Genomic DNA, 16,146 nt, shown 5'->3' with positions numbered 1-16,146 from the left:
TGCTTACTTGTCCAAGGTTGGCTTGCTTACTTACTGTCTTATGTGGGCTACATAGGCAAATGCAACTTGTGTATTTATCCCATAGGCTAGTAAGTAAAGCTGACTCAATTTTGACAAGTAGTTTAGGATTTAACTGAGTAAATTGCTCAACATCTAGGGGGCGAACGGTCATGACTAGAAGGGATCCAGCATTTGGCAAGTTAACGTCAGAAGTAGAAACATTTAGCATTTTAGCTAACCCTTTTCCTGACCTTAACCTAATTATCCTAACCTGCTACGAAAAGTAAAATCTGACATTAATTTGACAAATGATGGATCCCTTCTAGCCATGACCAGGGCATTTGCGCTCAACTTGCGGCCAGGGACGAATTAATGCAGGCGTTTACCGGGGCTGAAGCCACTGGGCCTAGTCCAGTGGGAAGAAAAAAATAATCATAGAAGGAAATGTGTACTGTGTATATATAATACTGTTAGGTTCTAATTTCGCAGAGTAAAAACTCTACAGACACGATGAAAGCTTAACCAAGTTTATTCTTCCCAGAGGATCAATACAGCTGTATTAGACAAAAACATTTTCACACAAGCACTGATGTTTAACTGTTCCTCCTAGGCTGAGTCTCCTCCTACCCATCTGTACAAACATTGTTCTTTACTGCTAGGCAGGACACTAGTGATACGGGCCATAAACTTGTATTTCTCTCTTAACTTCTTGGTGACACGGGGGCAGTATTGAGTAGCTTGGATGAATAAGGTGCCCAGAGTAAACTGCCTGCTACTCTGTCCCAGATGCTAATATATGCATATTATTAGTAGTATTGGATAGAAAACACGGAAGTTTCTAAAACTGTTTGAATGATGTCTGTGAGTATAACAGAACTCATATGGCAAACCTGAGACAAATCCAACCAGGAAGTGGGAAATCTGAGGTTTGTAGTTTCATTTAAGTGATTGCCTATCCAATATGCTGTGTCTATGGGGCCAGGTTGCACTTCCCAAGGCTTCCAGCAGATGTCAACAGTCTTTAGAAAGTTGCTTGAGGCTTCTATTGTGAAAGGGTGTCCAAATAAGAGCTGTTTCAACAAATGGACTAGGCTGAGGCCAATCAGTTGTTTACTGCGCGGTCACGCCGTTCCTTCTTTTTCCTCTGTAATGAATACGCTATTGTCCGGTTGGAATATTATTGTAGATTTATTATAAAAATACCCCAAGGATTGATTGTAAACATTGTTTGACATGTTTCTACAAACTGTAATGAAGCTCTCTTGACTTTTCGTCTGGATTTTGCGCTCGCACATTGTGCCTTTGAAATAGTGAGCAAAACAGGTATTTGGACATAGTTTTGTTCGATTACGTCCATATTTAACATTTCTTGTGGGAGTCCTGGAAGTGCATTCCGACGAAGATCAGCAAAGGTAAGTGAAGATTTATAATGCTATTTATGACTTTTGTTGACTCCACAATTTGGCGGGTAACTGTATGGCTTACTTTTGTGGCTGAACGCTGTTCTCAGTTTATTGAATATTGTGCTTTTGCCGTAAAGCTTTTTTAGAAATCTGACACAGCGGTTGCATTAAGAACAAGTTTATATTTAATTCTATGTAAAATGTATCTTTCATCAAAGTTTATGATGAGTATTTATGTTATTTGATGTGGCGTTCTGCAATTTCTCTGGATGTTTTGGAGGCATTTCTGAACATGGCGCCAATGTAAACTGAGGTTTTTGGATATAATATGAACTTGATCGAATAAAACATGCATGTATTGTGTAACATTGAGTCCTGGGAGTGTCATCTGATGAAGATCGTCAAAGGTTAGTGATTAATTTGATTTATATTTCTGCTTTTTGTGACACCTCTCTTTGGTTGGAAAATGGCTGAATGCTTTCTGTGACTAGTTGCCGACCTAACATAATGATATGTTCTGCTTTCGTCAAAAAGCCTTTTTGAAATCGGACACTGTGGTTGGATTAACGAGAAGTGTATCTTTAAAATGGTGTAAAATACTTGTATGGTTGAGGAATTTTAATTATGAGACTTCTGTTGTTTTGAATTTGGCGCCCTGCAATTTCACTGGCTTTTGGCGAGGTGGGACGCTAGCGTCCCGAATGATATTTCTAACTTTTTTAACAAATCAAAAACTGAAAAATTGGGTGTGCAAAATTATTCAGCCCCTTTACTTTAAGTGCAGCAAACTCTCTCCAGAAGTTCAGTGAGGATCTCTGAATGATCCAATGTTGACCTAAATGACTAATGATGATAAATACAATCCACCTGTGTGTAATCAAGTCTCCGTATAAATGCACCTGCACTGTGATAGTCTCAGAGGTCCGTTTAAAAGCGCAGAGAGCATCATGAAGAACAAGGAACACACCAGACAGGTCCGAGATACTGTTGTGAAGAAGTATAAAGCCGGATTTGGATACAAAAATATTTCCCAAGCTTTAAACATCCCAAGGAGCACTGTGCAAGCGATTAATATTGAAATGGAAGGAGTATCAGACCACTGCAAATCTACCAAGACCTGGCCGTCCCTCTAAACTTTCAGCTCATACAAGGAGAAGACTGATCAGAGATGCAGCCAAGAGGCCCATGATCACTCTGGATGAACTGCAGAGATCTACAGCTGGTGGGAGACTCTGTCCATAGGACAACAATCAGTCGTAAATTGCACAAATCTGGCCTTTATGGAAGAGTGGCAAGAAGAAAGCCATTTCTTAAAGATATCCATAAAAAGTGTTGTTTAAAGTTTGCCACAAGCCACCTGGGAGACACACCAAACATGTGGAAGAAGGTGCTCTGGTCAGATTATACCAAAATGTAACTTTTTGGCAACAATGCAAAACGTTATGTTTGGCGTAAAAGCAACACAGCTGAACACACCATCCCCACTGTCAAACATGGTGGTGGCAGCATCATGGTTTGGGCCTGCTTTTCTTCAGCAGGGACAGGGAATATGGTTAAAATTGATGGGAAGATGGATGGAGCCAAATACAGGACCATTCTGGAAGAAAACCTGTTGGAGTCTGCAAAAGACCTGAGACTGGGACGGAGATTTGTCTTCCAACAAGACAATGATCCAAAACATAAAGCAAAATCTACAATGGAATGGTTCAAAAATAAACATATCCATGTGTTAGAATGGCCAAGTCAAAGTCCAGACCTGAATCCAATCGAGAATCTGTGGAAAGAACTGAAAACTGCTGTTCACAAATGCTCTCCATCCAACCTCACTGAGCTCGAGCTGTTTTGCAAGGAGGAATGGGGAAAAATGTCAGTCTCTCGATGTGCAAAACTGATAGAGACATACCCCAAGCGACTTACAGCTGTAATCGCAGCAAAAGGTGGCGCTACAAAGTATTAACTTAAGGGGGCTGAATAATTTTGCACGCCCAATTTTTCAGTTTTTGATTTGTTAAAAAAGTTTGAAATATCCAATAAATGTCGTTCCACTTCATGATTGTGTCCCACTTGTTGTTGATTCTTCACAAAAAAATACAGTTTTATATCTTTATGTTTGAAGCCTGAAATGTGGCAAAAGGTCGCAAAGTTCAAGGGGGCCGAATACTTTCGCAAGGCACTGTATATAGACTCTCCTTTTTTTCTACTGTGTTATTGACTTGTTAATTGTTTACTCCATGTGTAACTCTGTGTTGTCTGTTCACACTGCTATGCTTTATCTTGGCCAGGTCGCAGTTGCAAATGAGAACTTGTTCTCAACTAGCCTACCTGGTTAAATAAAGGTGAAATAAAAAAAATACAAAAAATAAACTGGTAGCTTGTGGGTGCTTTATATGCTCTACAGTCAATTATGATTGCATGTCTACTTATATTAACTATATAATTATTAATATATGCCTACTGTATGATAGCTATCAAATGAATTAGCTAACTAACGTTAGCCTGCCTAGCTGGAACTTCTGAAGGAAAATGTCTAATTTTATTTCTACAATTTCCAAAAGCTAACCAAGCAAAAACATCAGTACTTTTATTAAATGTTTGTGCATTAGTAGCATCATTTCTAACTTATTTACATTTGTTTTTACTTACTCCTCTTGACTCCATATTGATTTTGAGGTTAAGTTTTGGCTGACTTTTTCTTAGCGGATGTGTAATTATCGTGAATTGAATTATGGTGCGTTTCAGGCCCTGAAGTGAACATAATTGTACACTCACAAACACCATTTAAAAAAGAGGGCTGAGGGGCTTACTTTGCAAACTTCCGTCACTCGTTCCTCCCGCAATGATTGTGTTTCAGCCACCTGTAGCTTGTGGGTGCTTTATATGCTTTATATGCGTACATTCTGAGTATGTCTACTTATATTAAATATATAATTAATATACTCCTACTGTATGATGGCTATCAAATGAATTAGCTAACTAACGTTAGCTCCCTTAGTTCCTTTTTGCAAGAGCAAAGAAATTGCTTGTGTTTTCTCACCCTCCTCAACCCATTTTGCTCTAGATCTAATAAAGGCCCCTTTAACTAAATCAATGTACATTTGATCTAGTTCTATTCGAAATGTATACAAATCTGTTTCTTCCTCGGCTGAAAGGGTATCCTTTTCTAAAAGAACATTCCATTTATTCATAAGCTCATCTTCTTTCAAACATTTCTGCTTCTTTAGTTCCTTACTGCGTGTAATGGCGAAAGATCTTACCTTGAATTTAAATATTTCTCAGTTACTTCCATGATTTGGTTCTAAATCATTTGAGTTAAACGAGTCTGTTCAAGTTATTTGTGCTCTTGTTAAAGACAGGATCATTTAGGAGTGAATTATTACGTTTCCAGTATCCTCGAATGCCACTGGAATTTCAGCAAATTCTAACTTCAATAATATAATTTTATGATCAGTCAAAGGAGCATGTTTACATACTGTAGAAGTGGGGGAGAAATGAGAAAGATCAATTCTGGATCTCCATGTATCGATCACTGTCAGTTTACTGCAAAAATGATGTGATGTCACTATTCTGAGATCTTTGAGCTATTCTAGGTGTACATCTATCTGAAAAGTTATCAGGTGTTTCATTAAAGTCTCCAGCTATTATGAGCCATACTTGTTTTGCAGCTCAGTAAGCGTATCAGCAAGATCCAAAAATAAAGTCCTATTTGAGGTGTAAGTGTTGTACCCATAAACATTGAATATAATAAAACAAGCATTATCTAGTTTTGAGAACAATATAACCCTTCTCCCATCTTTGGAAAAACAAGACTGAAATATCACCTCAACTTATAAAGCAATATTATATAACCAGCTGAGTGGTTACACCGTGACTATAATAAACAGTATTTCCCAATTTTGATTTCCAAAAACTAGAATTTTAATTGCAGGAGTGAGTCTTTGAGTAAAATGAAATCTGCATTTACTGTTTACAAAATTACAAAAAATAGCTTTTTCTTTTAGTTATGTTTCGTAAACCCCTGGTATTTAGAGATACAGTATTTTGTGCATTGAATTCAAAACGTTGCATAACCTGATTAAAAATAAGAAGACAAATACAGTGTAGTGATATTAATATCTGGTTAACTAGTAAGCTAGGTTTCGTCCCCTTGCCTGCAATTGTCAACTCGTCAGACGTCTTTATACGTCATCAGAACTTAATTTGAGGGCTGAGGGGAGAGGGTGTGTCTTTTACGTGTTTGGAATGCAGCCCGTATTTTGGCTAAGGTAATACGACATCCGGGAATTTTTGGCATACTAACTATATACATACTGTGACCAATAAGCATACTAAATACTCAATGTACGTTAGTATGTTGTTTCCCCCCCCCCCGAGTTCCAAGTTGTCTTGAAAGCGCAACTGTATACACTACAGTATCACCATGATATATGGGAGCTATACAAAGCAGACGGACCGTTAGAGCTACTACGTCAACATATCCACAGATTTGTATAACTAAACCAAGATAGACCACATCCTTTCGTTTCCAATGCGAACAAATGTGTCATAGTGTGCAGAACAAGTAAGGAGGTGGGCAGAGTCAAGCACGAGCTAGCAAGATCATATTTGCCTGTTCGAGCATTCATCTCCATATTTCCGTGAATTCGCATTTTCACTCCTGAACAACATGATTTTTTAAATATTTTGGCAAATGGCACAGTCTACAAAACTCTGTCCACTCTGTTAACAGATTTTAGTTTTGGGAACAGAAAACTGTATTGAGATCAAATGTTTCATCGATGAGAAAATTAGCAGAATGTCGTCCAAAATCTATCTTCTCCCACTGCTGGCCACTGGGCTTCTTCTCAATACTAAATTTGGTAGTGATCGGAAACGCCAAGCGGATGCTTCACATTTATACATCAGGTAAAATATATATCTCATTGTTCTATCTGTGACATACCTGTTACGGAAGCGGTAAATCGAAAACGGCTGCCATCAGGAAATAGATCTCGGGAACCGGACCGGCTAAATGGAGAACAGCGTAGGGGACACTGTACAACAACGCCACGATGATACACAAAGTAATTTATCCAGCGACATGGAAGACACCTGCGTGTTCTGTATGATTGCAGAAAACCAAGACAAGGACACAGAAATTGTTAAACAGGTAATAATATATCGTGGGGATGGGCTCGTACGCATGCATTTCGCGGTCAAGTCAGGGTTCGGGTCTAAAAGCACTGTTTCGGCTGCTGCTACAGTTATGCTTCGGTACTGTAGTTATCTGACGCAATTTTCATAAACGTCCACATAGAGATGTGAAAGTTCTTAATAAGAAATACTAGATATCATCTTTGTGCACAAAACATTAATTTAATTATTCAAATAAAAACTTTTTCAGCACACATAGCCGAAGATAATAACAATTTGTATGTTATATACATCCAACAGAGTACTACAGTAGGAGTCATAATACTGTAACGACCCTGGGTTTATAATCGCGGAAAACGACTCTGCCGCACGAGCATGCTTTTGCGGCACAGTCGATAGCGCGCAGGATCTCGGGCTCGAAGATCGAGGGTTCGAGCCCTGCTCCCTGCTGTTTCATTACAATACCCATACAACTTAGAGGTCAAACAAGGAAATGGTTCCCATTGTTTCTCCCCCATTCATTTTTCCCACAGACCTCGTTTTAAAATGATGGAAAGAACAATTGGAACCGTTTATCTGTCTGACTGCTATGTTTTGTGGGTATTATGAGTGGAGGTGCCATGTTTTTGGATGACGTGATGACATTGTCACTGAACCCTGTGTGATGTTGGTCAGTATCAGAGTGACCGTTAGGAAAATGTGGCCCACTGTGCTCAGAATGGCAAAAATCACATTTAGTTTATGGTAATTTATCTTAACAGAACATGCAACTCTGATGTAACAGCATTCGTCATTCTTACTGAATTCCGATGAGCAATTTGAAGATGTTAGAATACATAGGCGGCGCGTCCATAAGGCTCGGGGAAGCTTTCCCCGGAAGTGAATTGAATTAAATTGCCAAAATGATATAGCCTAAATATAGCTTACTCCTGTCTATACTAGAGGTCAACCGATTATGATCTTTCAACACCGATACCGATTATTGGAGGACCAAAAAAAACCAATACCGATTAATCGGCATATATATTTATTTATCAGTTGAAGTTGAAAGTTTACATACACCTTAGCCAAATACATTTAAACTCAGTTTTTCACAATTCCTGACATTTAATCCTAGTACAAATTCCCTGTCTTAGGTCATTTAGGATCAGCCATGTTTTTTTTAAGAATGTGAAATGTCAGAATAATAGTAGAGAATTATTTAATTCAGCTTTTATTTCTTTCATCACATTCCCAGTGGTTCAGAAGTTTACATACACTCAATTAGTATTTGGTAGCATTGCCTTTAAATTGTTTAACTTGGGTCAAATGTTTCGGGTAGCCTTCCACAAGCTTCCCACAATAAGTTGGGTGAATTTTGTCCCATTCCTCCTGACAGAGCTGGTGTAACCGAATCAGGTTTGTAGGCCTCCTTGCTCACACACACTTTTTCAGTTCTGCCCACAAATTTTCTATGGGATTGAAGTCAGGGCTTTGTGATGGTCATTCCAATACCTTGACTTGTCCTTAAGCCATTTTGCCACAACTTTGGAAGTATGCTTGGGGTCATTGTCCATTTGGAAGACCCATTTGCGACCCAGCTTTAACTTCCTGACTGATGTCTTGAGATGTTGCTTCAATATATCCACATAATTTTCCACCCTCATGATGCCATCTATTTTGTGTAGTGCACCAGTCCCTCCTGCAGCAAAGCACCCCCACAACATGATGCTGCCACCCCCGTGCTTAACAGTTGGGATGGTGTTCTTCGGCTTGCAAGCCTCCCCCTTTTTCCTCCGAACATAAGGATGGTCATTATGGCCAAACAGTTCTATTTTTGTTTCATCAGACCAGAGGACATTTCTCCAAGAAGTACGATCTTTGTCCCCATGTGCAGTTGCAAACCGTAGTCTGGCTTTTTGTGGCGGTTTTGGAGCAGTGGCTTCTTCCTTGCTGAGCGGCCTTTCAGGTTATGTCGACATAGGACTCGTTTTACTGTGGATATAGATACTTTTGTACCTGTTTCCTCCAGCATCTTCACAAGGTCCTTTGCTGTTGTTCTGGGATTGAATTGCACTTTTCGTACCAAAATAGGTTCATCAGTAGGAGACAGAACGCGTCTCCTTCCTGAGCAGTATGATGGCTGCGTGGTCCCATGGTGTTTATACTTGCGTAGTGTTGTTTGTACAGATGAACGTGGTACATTCAGTCATTTGGAAATTGCTCCCAAGGATGAACCAGACTTGTGGAGGTCTACAACTCTTTTTCTGAGGTCTTGGCTGATTTCTTTTGATTTTCCCATGATGTCAAGCAAAGAGGCAGTGAGTTTGAAGGTAGGCCTTGAAATACATCAACATGTACACCTCCAATTGACTCAAATGATGTAAATTAGCCTATCAGAAGCTTCTAAAGCCATGACATAATTTTCTGGAATTTTCCAAGCTGTTTAAAGGCACAGTCAATTTAGTATATGTAAACTTCTGACCCATTGGAATTGTGATACAGTGACATAATCTGTCTGTAAACAATTGTTAGAAAAATGAATTGTGTCATGCACAAAGTAGATGTCTTAACCGACTTGCCAAAACTATAGTTTGTTAACAAGAAATTTGTGGAGTGGTTGAAAAACGAGTTTTAATGACTTCAACCTAAGTGTATGTAAACTTCCGACTTCAACTGTATATATATATATATATATATATATATATATATATATATATATACAGTTGAAGTCGGAAGTTTACATACTTGCGTAGTGTTGTTTGTACAGATGCTAGAATTTGCTAGATTTGTAGAATTTGTACTAGGATATATTTATATATTTATATATTTATTTATTTGTAATAATGACAATTACAACAATACTGAATGAACAATGAACACTTTTAGTTTAATATAATACATAAATAAAATATATTTAGTCTCTTATAAATAATGAAACATGCTCAATTTGGTTTAAATAATGCAAAAACACAGTTTTGGAGAAGAAAGTAAAAGTGCAATATGTGCCATTAAAAAAGCTAACGTTTTAGTCCCTTGCTCTGAACATGAGGACATTTGAAAGCTGGTGGTTCAATATTCCCAGTTCTTCAATATTCCCAGTTGTAGTTATTATAGGAATTATGATGCGTCAACTATTTCTCTGTATACCATTTGTATTTCATATACCTTTGACTATTGGATGTTCTAGTAGGCACTTTAGTATTGCCAGCTTAATCTCAGGAGTTGATAGGCTTGAAGTCATAACCAGTGCTGTGAATCAAGCATTGCTAAGAGCTGCTGGCAAACGCAGTAAAGTTGAATGAATGCTTACAAGCCTGTTGCCGCCTACCACCGCTCAGTCAGACTGCTCTATCAAATATGAAATCGTATACTTAATTCTAATATAATAAACAAAGAAATACAAGCCTTTGGTCATTTAATTTGGTAAAATCTGGAAACGATCATTTAAACGTTTATTCTTTCAGTGAAATACGGAACCGTTCCTAAGTCAAAATATTGCATTACATGTTATGTCGTAATTATATAAGATTCTGGCAAATTAGTTCGCAATGAACCAGGCGGCCCAAACTGTTGCATATACCCTGACTCTGTGTGCAATGAACGCAAGAGAAGTGGCACGATTTCCCTAGTTAATATTGCCTGCTAACATGAATTTCTTTTAACTAAATATGCAGGTTTAAAAATATATACTTCTGTGATTTTAGGTACAGGTACATTCGTGCAGCGATTGTGCTTTTTTTTGCGAATGAGCTTTAGTTAAATCATCCCCCATTTGGCGAAGTAGGCTGTGATTTGATGATACATTTACAGGCACCGCATTGATTATATGCAACGCAGGACAAGCTAGTTAACTACACATGGTTGATGATATTACTAGGTTAACTAGTGATTATGTGAAGATTGATTGTTTTTTATAAGAAAAGTTTAATGCTAGCTAGCAACTTAACTTGGCTCCTTGCTGCACTTGCGTAACAGGTGGTCAGCCTGCCACGCAGTTTCATCGTGGAATGCAATGTATTCGGCCATAATCGGCATCCAAAAATACCGATTACTGATTGTTATGAAAACTATAAATCCACCCTAATTATTTGTCTATGCCGATTAATCGATCGACCTCTAGTCTATACAGAAATAAATACAATCATTAAAAATAGGCTAATACACCAGAAAGCATGATTTGTAGTAATGATGATCATTAGCTTATTTTCTTTTTTTTTACTGTGGATTGTTTTAAATTCGGATTGCTCCTACAGTCGGAAGGGGCAATTTGTGCAAAGCGCATGGCAAATACCAAATAGATTATTGTTGAGTTGTGACTGTCAGTGAAAAGCAGAGAGACCCAGCCAGGCTCATCTCAATATTTAAAAATACAATCACGTGAAAAACATTTGGAAAGCGAAAAGGCTATTGCTGTAGCTAGAAGACAATGTAAAGGCCCCAATCTGCCTTTTTAATTCTAAAAATTCTCAACTGAATTGAGCTAAAAGTAGCCTATCGTATTGGCACCCATGGACAATATCTGGCCATATCCCCGTTGAGTGTGCATATTGATTGTCTTTATCATTGGGTCTGTGCCACTTTTGTTTGTTTATGGACAATATTTTCCTCCTCCAGATTAGATGGACGTCATATATATATGATTATATGTACAGTGCCTTGCGAAAGTATTCGACCCCCTTGAACTTTGCGACCTTTTGCCACATTTCAGGCTTCAAACATAAAGATATAAAACTGTATTTTTTTGTGAAGAATCAACAACAAGTGGGACACAATCATGAAGTGGAACGACATTTATTGGATATTTCAAACTTTTTTAACAAATCAAAAACTGAAAAATTGGGCGTGCAAAATTATTCAGCCCCTTTACTTTCAGTGCAGCAAACTCTCTCCAGAAGTTCAGTGAGGATCTCTGAATGATCCAATGTTGACCTAAATGACTAATGATGATAAATACAATCCACCTGTGTGTAAACAAGTCTCCGTATAAATGCACCTGCACTGTGATAGCTCAGAGGTCCGTTAAAAGCGCAGAGAGCATCATGAAGAACAAGGAACACACCAGGCAGGTCCGAGATACTGTTGTGAAGAAGTTTAAAGCCGGATTTGGATACAAAAAGATTTCCCAAGCTTTAAACATCCCAAGGAGCACTGTGCAAGCGATAATATTGAAATGGAAGGAGTATCAGACCACTGCAAATCTACCAAGACCTGGCCGTCCCTCTAAACTTTCAGCTCATACAAGGAGAAGACTGATCAGAGATGCAGCCAAGAGGCCCATGATCACTCTGGATGAACTGCAGAGATCTACAGCTGGTGGGAGACTCTGTCCATAGGACAACAATCAGTCGTATATTGCACAAATCTGGCCATTATGGAAGAGTGGCAAGAAGAAAGCCATTTCTTAAAGAAATCCATAAAAAGTGTTGTTTAAAGTTTGCCACAAGCCACCTGGGAGACACACCAAACATGTGGAAGAAGGTGCTCTGGTCAGATGAAACCAAAATCGAACTTTTTGGCAACAATGCAAAACGTTATGTTTGGCGTAAAAGCAACACAGCTGAACACACCATCCCCACTGTCAAACATGGTGTTGGCAGCATCATGGTTTGGGCCTGCTTTTCTTCAGCAGGGATAGGGAAGATGGTTAAAATTGATGGGAAGATGGATGGAGCCAAATACAGGACCATTCTGGAAGAAAACCTGATGCAGTCTGCAAAAGACCTGAGACTGGGACGGAGATTTGTCTTCCAACAAGACAATGATCCAAAACATAAAGCAAAATCTACAATGGAATGGTTCAAAAATAAACATATCCAGGTGTTAGAATGGCCAAGTCAAAGTCCAGACCTGAATCCAATCGAGAATCTGTGGAAAGAACTGAAAACTGCTGTTCACAAATGCTCTCCATCCAACCTCACTGAGCTCGAGCTGTTTTGCAAGGAGGAATGGGAAAAAATGCCCCAAGCGACTTACAGCTGTAATCGCAGCAAAAGGTGACGCTACAAAGTATTAACTTAAGGGGGCTGAATAATTTTGCACGCCCAATTTTTCAGTTTTTGATTTGTTAAAAAAGTTTGAAATATCCAATAAATGTCGTTCCACTTCATGATTGTGTCCCACTTGTTGTTGATTCTTCACAAAAAAATACAGTTTTATATCTTTATGTTTGAAGCCTGAAATGTGGCAAAAGGTCGCAAAGTTCAAGGGGGCCGAATACTTTCGCAAGGCACTGTATGATATAAATATGATATATGATATATATGTATTTGCGTCTTCCCTTTTAATAGGCCCAGAGTAGACTACCCTGTAATGTTTGTTTCATTAAAAAAACATTCTGCTAATGTTTCTAGTCATATAAATGTAATAGAATTGCATGAAATGTGTTTTCCTGTGATATAGCCCAGGCCTTCTCTACGCCACTACACCCTGCATTGAACAATATTGTTTTGCAAACAGTGATTTGAGTTATATTAATAACCTAAATTCTGATTATCCAATCTAGTCATCCCATTAGGAATAATAGGCTATCTTATGTAAGTCTGAACATGTGAGGATGCATGGAATGCTTTATTATAAAGGTGCATTTTTATGGTGAAAATGAGCTTCCCCAAACTTGAAACCCATGCACCGCATATGTTAGAATAACTGTCCACATTGACTTTTCCTCAGCCAACAAGACAAGTAATGAACAGCAAAATCCCTAGGCTATGTCAATCTACTATCCCCCATTGTAGAAACGTTGACCTATTCTATTGGTCAACTTGTCGTTTTGTGCAAGAAATAAATGGCCTTTTCCAAATCCAAGCAGACTCTGGGACAGTTGTGGGATGATAGACCCCAAATTCATACAACCACTAGGCTGCCCCCCCCCCCCCCCCCCAAAAAAAAAAACCAACAACAACTTAAAAAGCAATGGTGATCATGCAACAGATCAGAACGTTTAGCTTAAAATGTTGATATTATTTATTCACATTATAAGCACAGCAATGCACACAAGGCAGTAGGCTATATAGGAATATTCGTTCCATACTGCAATTAGCAGGAAAACAGCATTGTGAAAAGTGCACTGCACATGCGAGCGGTTTCATGTGACAGAGATGAAAATATCTGTTAGAAAGAGTGGAGATTTGGAGATTCAAAAACTAGCATGGGTTGCTAATATGACTAGGATTATGCTTGTGCCTTTGGCTACTGGACAGTGAAAGACAGTTGAAAACCAATAGAACATGAGAGAAATGAGCTTCTGGTTTTAATGGCATATGGAAGTCTTTATAAAATAATTGCCTCCAAGTTTCTATGGTCAGATTTTGGCTAGGCTACTTTGATGCAGGTAAGACTTGCCTCATCATATGATGTAAAACGTTCAGATTTCAACAGTTACGTAGGCCTATATGTTTTATAGATGCATACTGCCTCCTGTTCATTGCAAAGTGGTGTGTGATGTGCTGATGCCTGCCTACCGTTGCCTGTGCACTTGGCGAATGGGAAGGGCGCTTCAATTACCATTTGAGAAATAAAAATAGTAGTTATTTTAATCGTGGCCATCAAGACTGTTTTTAATAAACGATTGTGTTTAGAATTGTTGTGCAATGATTAGGATTATAAAATAATACGTTTCAATCCAGAAGCAACAAATAAGCTTTTTGAGGAGATGTAGCAGCAGCTCTTGTGCTGTCTGGTAGATTTTCTGCTCAAAGTAGGCTCTATCTGTATGCTGTGTGCGTGTGATATATAAGATGCATAACGACTAACAAAAATACACACGCCCCAATTTAATTCCCCTAAATTATGCAAAATAACCTGTAGACCGATAAGCATGACCGGTCAAATGCATTTATATTGACTGGTATTTACATCAATGAAGAGGCTAAAAGGCATTATTTTGCATTGGGATTTTTTTCCTTCTCGCTGACAATTCACCGGTACCAATTGTATTTATTGGCTTTTCATTTTTGGGGGGAGGGGCAAAAGCTATTACCTGGCTAATGGAAAACCTGACCCAAAATTTAGAACAGTGTTTAGTGGTAACTTCTTCCTACTCCATTGAAGGTCTCCATTTCTTTTGTTAATCTTCTTTACAGGATTCTGAACTAGTCTGCTTTCGGGACATTAACCCCGCTGCACCACATCACTACCTGGTTGTGCCAAAAAAACATATAGTGAGCTGCTTTTCTCTCTTTAAGGAGCACGTAAAGCTAGGTGAGGAATGATTAATCCAATAACTAACGTTACATGAAATACTGTTCATTATTCATATGCAAATACACAGTTGAATGTTAATTGATTATGTATTTGTTTATGTGGCAGTTGAGAGGATGGCTGAGATGGGGAGGGCTGTGTTGCAGGAAAATGGCATTGTCAATCCAAATGACATCAGGTATAAAGTATCCTGTGTTTGCACGTGTGTGTGAAAGAGAGAGAACGATCACGTGAACATGCATGTTCATGCTTGTATTTGTATGCCGCTGGTCTGGTAGGTTCAGTGATCTTGTCTGTCCATCTACAGGATGGGGTTCCACAGACCTCCATATATCTCTGTACCTCACCTCCACCTCCATGTCCTCGCCCCGACAAGTGAGATCACTGACGACATGGCACACAAGTTCACACCAGGCACAATGAGGTTCGCCACAGTGAGTGGATACAGTAGGATATACACACACAATGACATACAGTATATACTGAACAAGTATATAGACGCAACATGCAATCATTTCAACAATTTGACTGAGTTACAGTTCATATAAGGAAATCAGTCAATTAAAATAAATTCATTAGGCACTAATCAATGGATTTCACATGACTGAGCAGGGGCGCAGCCATGGGTGGCCCTGGCAGTGCAAAGGCTCACCCACTTGGGAGCCAGGCACACCCATTGGTGAACCAGGCCCAGCCAATCTGAACTAGACTTTCCCAACAAAAGGGCATATTACAGACAGAAGTACTCCTCAGTTTCATTAGCTGTCCGGGTGTCAGATCTCAGACGATCCCGCAAATAACAAAGCCGGATGTGGAGTTCCTGGGTTGGCATGGTTACAAGTTGTTTGCAGTTGTGAGGCTGGTTGGGCGTACTGCCAAATTCTCTAAAACAACATTGGAGGAAGCTTATGATAGAGAAATGAACAAGCTTTTTGTGCGTATGGAACATTTCTGGGATCTTTTATTTCAGCTCATGAAAAATGGGACCAACACATGTTGTGTTTATATTTTTGTTCAGTATAGTTGCAGAACACACTTTCATATACAGGTACACATACATAATGTGTCTTCAATTAGTGTAAAATGTAAATTTCCTGCAGGAGGATTTATTGCGCAGGACCCTGGTCAGTGGAGTGGATCCAGATCATTATCTGATGCTTACATGCATCAGTGGGAGAGGGCTCTCTGAATGAGGGGCAGCCTGTCTGCGGGGTCAGAGATGTTAGAATGGGAGAATTTAGCGAAAAGGGCTAAAACCATACTTTTTTGAATGGATAAGTTGCGTTATTTAGGGTCCTAAACTCACAATTATGAAAACATAGTATAGTCTATCAAAGAATATCAATACATTTGTATATTAAGACATCTGCTCCATTTATTTTTTTACTCTGAAGTTCACTAAATATTTAATAAACCTGATCAGTTCACTTCA

General features: G+C 38.8%; 1 protein-coding gene across 2 annotated transcripts; it reads left to right on the top strand.

The window, feature by feature from the left end:
• The first annotated feature begins 5,814 nt into the window (after positions 1–5,814).
• LOC110522336 (adenosine 5'-monophosphoramidase HINT3) lies at positions 5,815–16,146 on the top strand. 2 transcript variants are annotated; one of them, XM_021600658.3, is made up of 5 exons: positions 5,815–6,549; positions 14,597–14,714; positions 14,823–14,892; positions 15,022–15,148; positions 15,815–16,146. In XM_021600658.3, the coding sequence occupies exons 1-5, from the start codon at positions 6,412–6,414 to the stop codon at positions 15,905–15,907; spliced, it is 546 nt and encodes a 181-aa protein (XP_021456333.3). In that variant the 5' UTR covers positions 5,815–6,411; the 3' UTR covers positions 15,908–16,146. The 2 variants fall into 2 exon arrangements, with proteins under 2 accessions (XP_021456333.3, XP_090089080.1); XM_090232954.1 differs by having other exon boundaries at positions 5,943–6,549; positions 15,022–15,138.

This window comes from Oncorhynchus mykiss, chromosome 4 (assembly GCF_057628025.1).
Source record: "Oncorhynchus mykiss isolate SJ-2025 chromosome 4, ASM5762802v1, whole genome shotgun sequence".
In the NCBI taxonomy this organism is placed as follows: domain Eukaryota; kingdom Metazoa; phylum Chordata; class Actinopteri; order Salmoniformes; family Salmonidae; genus Oncorhynchus; species Oncorhynchus mykiss.
This window is presented reverse-complemented; position numbering and strand designations above follow the sequence as displayed.